We start from the raw sequence: 6,074 nt of genomic DNA, 5'->3' as shown, positions 1-6,074 counted from the left end.
CCATGCCTGCGTGTATATAAGCGCCTCATTCATTTATATTTAGATCTGTGACTGTGCATAGTGGTCGTGTCCTTGCGTTGTCGGTCTAGTTCAAATTCATTTATTTCAAGGTAAGATTTGAGCGATGTAAATTATTGTTATCGAAAAAAATGTGTCGAGTTTACACATTGAGTATTTATAATGATTAATGAATATGAATCGCAGTCATGTTCTTTGATATGGAAGTTGTCTAGGTAAACTAAATTTACCTAAATCAAGTAATATTAATTTTTATTTTTTATATATAAAGGGAGATAGGATTTTTTGGTATTAAGTCTTTGTTGTTCGAAAACAGACGATATTTGATAATTCTAATCGATATAATCAAGTAAAAAGAATACTTACTAGCTCTTGAAAATAAAATTATCATGGAATCGAACATTTGTACTTTATCAATAAAACTAGCGGTCCGCCCCGGCTTCGCCCGTGGTACATGTTTACGTTTTCTCTACATAAGAACCATCCTCGTACTTCAAGGAATATAATAAAAAAAGAATTATCGAAATCGGTTCAGCCGTTCTCGAGTTATGCGCTTACCAACACATTTTGCGATTCATTTTTATATTATAGACTAGCGGTCCGCCCCTTCTTCGCCCGTGGTACATATTTACGTTTTCTCTACATAAAAACCATCCTCGTACTTCAAGGAATATAATAAAAAAAGAATTATCGAAATCGGTTCAGCCGTTCTCGAGTTATGCGCTTAGGTACCAACACATTTTGCGATTCATTTTTATATATAAGAGAAGAAGATGACATGTAAATATGAGAACATCAGTAATCTGAAAACTACTAGAAGTACATACTAAGAATTATTGTCCAAATTAAGACCCCTCGTTCTGGATCATTGTGTTACTAGGTATGTACTACGTACTAGACAGGGCATCGCTACTACACTATTAATTGTAACACGAGTTAGAGCCAATCTCAAACCATTTTTTTTTGTTACATTGATTGGTTTTAATTGATAAGTTTATTCATATTTTTTTAATAAGATAAACAATATTTTTGTTACATTGATTGGTTTTAATTTATAAGTAAAAAGAGGCAGAATATCTACAAAGTGTACTCAATAGGTAGCGGCCGCGTTAAAGTTCTATTAGGTAGTAGACGTCTCACGGCTGAAACGACGACGACATTCTCAAAGAAGGAAATTCTCTAGAATTCTTGTAATTTTATTACCTACCTAGAATCATTCATAAATCAACTTCGGAAGTTACTTTTGATGAGAAAATTATAATGAATGAGAAATAAACAAAAGAATGTTCAGTAGGTAGGTAGTTCCAGAGCCCATAAAAAATCCACTCTGTATATAGGTAAGGGCTGTATTGCACGCCTCATAATATGCGAAGCGTTGAGGTGGGTACTACTGTCACTTCGCGCAAAACATCTGATTTTTCAAACTTAAAATGTCTTTATGTATCATACATTGCACTTGTAAGATAATACATACACACACATATTAATAAAAAACACTATTTTTAACGTTCATGATATTTTTGATGTCATTTTTGTTATTTAAACTAGTTAAAAAACAGTTTAAAAAAGTTCTGTCTTGGACGTCCGTGTGTCTGTATGTGCGGATCCTTTTTCTTGTTAACACGATAGTGACCGAAATACTTTACTAATCGAGTCTTTTTTTTTCTCTTACGCTTGAGTATGCTCAGGAATAGAACCCTTTCATTTTTCAGGGTCTGATTCGATGTGGTTTAATTGTTATTAAATAAACAAAAATAATAATTAATAAATATTTATAAAAAAAAAATTATGAGGCGTGCACTTTTGGATTTTCCAAATTATTTTATGTTTATAGTTGAGGTAAGCCTGTAGCCACCTAGGTGGCTACTTGCAACAGTCTGATACTCGTTAACGTATGACAGCAAAAGAACACAACAGAGTAATTACAAACATACATAAATAATTAGTTTCTTCTTCATTCCACTCAAAGATTCAACGAAAGATTCTTTGTGGAACAAAATAGCAAAAAATATAACTGGGGTAAATGGTAATTAGGTCAAACCATGGTCAAACCCATTTAAAATGATAAGTATTCATTGTTTTTTTTATTCGGTGAATGAATGACCCATTGAATTAGGTACAATGAAATGAAGGCTATCTTATCTCCAAATATTTACCAATCGCTCAAAGATCTGCAATAAGTGGAATCCTAAATTTATCTTTTTGAAGAAATTTATGTGCTGTTAAAAATTATATCCAACATTGTCTAGGAGCTAGTTAGTAAGGAATGTATCTAAATATGATCTAAATTTAGAGTTTGAGAAAAAATCGAATAAAAATATTTTTCGTCATTTTGTTGTTTTTACATAATCAGCGTACATAGCAAAAATAAAAGTGTGATCATAGTACACCGACACGGATGGCGAGATACCCGGAATAGAAATATAGTGTTGCAGTTATACCACTTATGCCACAAGATCGGCTGAAATTTTAATAGAAATAAAGTGATAACATTAAAAAAAATATACGACCCAGGTGGAGTCAGGGCGAACAATTAGAAAACTATATTTGTTTATTGTTACTTGATATACATAGTATGTACTATGTATATCAAGTATACAATATGTACCTAGATATAACGTTCAACAGGAGTTGATAGTTGCAAACGTAGTATATTATTATTAGTCTGTGGTTGCAATTTAGCTTGTTTGATAACATTGCTAACAATTGATTTTATATAGTGGTTGATCATATAATATAATAATTTAATTCATAATTAGAATCGATTAATTTTGAGATTGGCCACTTGACTCATATAGTCAGTTTGTACCTACCATATATTATTATTACCTACTCCTATTTTGACTGAAACTCAGGCTAAATGATTTAAGTAAAATCTCACACCATTTAGCCCAAGGCTTCTACAATTATGAAAATTGACAATTTCCAGGTAAATTGTAGCTGAAGATTATGATAAATGTACTGTAATGGTCAGATGTCGCGCTATAAGTGACATAGGTAATTGTCTTCATACGGAATTAAAAAATATGTTTTGCAGATATTAAAATATTACATTGAATGATAGTGATAATAGATATTGAAGTGTACTGTTATTTTATAGTACATAATATGTATTTGTAATCTGAACTACCTTTTAAGTGGGTATCACCGTATCTACCTTAACTAATGGCAAAATAAAATTGATTAGGTACCTACAAAGCCTTGTAATATTCCCAAACCCGATTGAACGGCCCAAAAACCGGTTCAAAGGTTTTTGTGTACTAGGGTATCATAACAAATCCATTCAGCCCGGAAACTGATGTGCTAATAATTATGATTGATAGTCGGAGCAATCTACTTGAGGTGTACAGTCATACAACATAAATTTAATTAAAAACGGCAACATCACGCATCGTATTTCCGAAATGATCATTATAACTATTAACTACGTAGTTTTGGTTTTTTATTAGTTTAATTCCACTAAAGATTACTTACATAATTATTCTAGGTAGGTAACTACAATAGTGGATTCTCTGACCGCATCGTTGCAACTGTTGACTAAGCCACAGAATATAACTAATAGAACTCATAAACCATTCATAAACTGTATTCAACATTCAACAAACAAGCCTATTAGCTAATAATTAGTGATTTTATCTAAAAAACAAAATGAGAATTATATAGATAATAATTTAGAAAGAAAGATAAATAAAATTGTTCAAAACACCAAGTAATAAAACAATTTCTCGATAAACATAATACTATAATCATTTAATCCCGTTATAATGTTAGTTAGGCTTATCACCACCACATAAAGTGCCCCCGTTTAGAACTTGTATCATTTTATAATTATTATTGTAATAGTCGGTTAAGAACATTTTCTGTTTCTGGGCTATATCAAGCATAAGTTGCCCTACAAACTCGTCTATCATCAATTAATAAAAGTTCCATTTATATCATGTCAAGATTACTTAAGATACTTACCTACATAGAACAACGGACATACAGACAAATTATTAAAAAAGTTTGTGTCTTCGTAAAATGTTCAGATGTGAATAACAATAATTGACAATAACCACTTAAGAATACCTACACTCATTTTACAAGCACAGACAAACACTTCAATTAACAGTTAATCATTATTTATAAGTAATGATAATTAACATGTCATAACATTTAGATAATTAATAATTAACCTAATAATTACTTTTCTTAGATGCCAGTCCGTTGGGGTATTGTAACTGCGGCGAAAATTTGCCATGACTTCGTCAACGCTTTCAACTCTTACCCCGAAAAGAAGGATGCAGTCATTGCTGCCGTAGCAGCACGTGACAAGAGCAAGGCTACAGAATTCGCCAAGCTCCACAATATACCAAAAGTATTTGGTTCTTACAAGGAGATGGCTGAAAGCAAAGACATCGGTATGATCCTTGTCCTATAAAGATCTAGTAATTATATTAACCCAATCGAATTTCGTCAAATAGCATAAATGACTAAATCATTTTAACTTTCAGATGTTGCGTACATTGGTTCCCTCATTCCTTACCACTACGAACTTGCCAAACTTTTCCTTGAAAATGGCAAACACGTTCTCTGCGAGAAACCATTCTGCTTGAACTCAAAACAAGTGCAAAGCTTAGTCAATCTGGCAAGGAAGAAGAAGTTGTTCTTGATGGAAGCCATTTGGTCGCGTTTCGCACCTTCATACATCGCGTTAGAAAAGGAAATTCAAGCCGGCAAGCTCGGAGAACTACAATACGTCGAGGTTAACTTTGGCGTACCTGTGTCCGAAATTGCCAGACTCAGGTAAAAACACATAATTGTTGCATTGCTGGATCATCATATCTTTATTTAGGTATACGATTGTGAATATATTTTTTATATTTTTACAGCAAGAAAGAGCTCGGTGGGAGTGCGATCATGGACCTTGGTGTATATGCCCTACAGTTTGCCCAATACATCTTCAAGGATGAGCCACTCAAATGCACAGCTTATGGTAACCTGAATGACGATGGTGTCGATGAAGTTGATACCGTTATCCTCGAATACTCTGGTGGCAGACGCGCTGTTCTCAACATTCACGCTAAGGCCCGTCTTTGGAACAAGGCCACCGTATACGGTACCGCCGGCAGAGCATCGGTTAGTATCTATCTATCTTAGGTTACGCAGGGTTATAAAAATATTGATAAATTGTTGTTAATATTTGTAAGCCATACCATAATTTAAGAAAGATAAGCTGTAATGAATAACAACATAGATTAAACACGGCAGATACTGAAAAAATATTATTTAATCGTATTTATTGATAAGCATTTGGTACATAGTTTATTTTATAATAAATTTAAATTGGCAATTCACTATACGATACTGACTGATAATTACTTTTAAGATAATACAGTTTAGAATTATTGTAAATAGTTATTGAAGGCGCGAGCGACTTTTTTATAATTATGATTTTTACAGGTTGAGGACCCCTTCCACTTCCCAGACACCATGGTCCACGTTGATGGCAAGGTTGAGAAATTCCCCCTACATTCCTCTAAGATTTACTTCAACTTTGACAACAGCGCTGGTTTAGTTTACGAAGCTCTCGAAGTTACAAGATGCATCCAACAAGGTTTGTATAAAAAACTATTGCATTGATGTTTTTGAAATAATAATGTGAAATCGGGTCAACGTTAACCTGTTATAGGATCCATGTATGTTTATAAATATAACGATTCACGAAAAACCTCACTAAATTGAAAAAAAAAAATATTAGAATGCAGGCCAGAATAGAACCTTTCTGAACCCATTTAATACTTTAATTAGATTTTGAATGATGTTAAGTACATTTGATGGTTAATAAAATCTAAACAATTTCTTGCTTTTAGGTTTATTGGAATCACCACGCATGCCACTCAGTGACAGTATCACAATTTCCAAACTGCAAGACTCCGTCCGAAGACAAGTTGGAGTTGTTTACGATGCCGACAGCCAAGAGTTCCCCTAAACTGCGAATTAATACAAATTAAATCACATGGCTTAATTTTTACTTTCTATTTACGAACAATAAAATTGTTGAAAACAATTATAAA

At 32.8% G+C, this 6,074-nt stretch overlaps 1 protein-coding gene across 1 annotated transcript; it reads left to right on the top strand.

The window, feature by feature from the left end:
* On the top strand, positions 1 to 6,074 carry LOC149487921 (trans-1,2-dihydrobenzene-1,2-diol dehydrogenase-like). The gene is made up of 6 exons (XM_089696635.1): positions 1 to 110; positions 4,214 to 4,418; positions 4,512 to 4,803; positions 4,890 to 5,136; positions 5,461 to 5,614; positions 5,871 to 6,074. Exons 2-6 carry the CDS (start codon positions 4,214 to 4,216, stop codon positions 5,987 to 5,989), a joined length of 1,017 nt encoding a protein of 338 aa, XP_089552761.1. The 5' UTR covers positions 1 to 110; the 3' UTR covers positions 5,990 to 6,074.

The sequence above is a fragment of the Colias philodice genome, chromosome 6 (assembly GCF_061535455.1).
Source record: "Colias philodice isolate Cphi_HAF_F1 chromosome 6, ilColPhil1 Martin Lab GWU primary, whole genome shotgun sequence".
Lineage (NCBI taxonomy): Eukaryota > Metazoa > Arthropoda > Insecta > Lepidoptera > Pieridae > Colias > Colias philodice.
The sequence above is the reverse complement of the archived record's forward strand: the minus strand, read 5'-3'. Positions and strand labels throughout refer to the sequence as shown.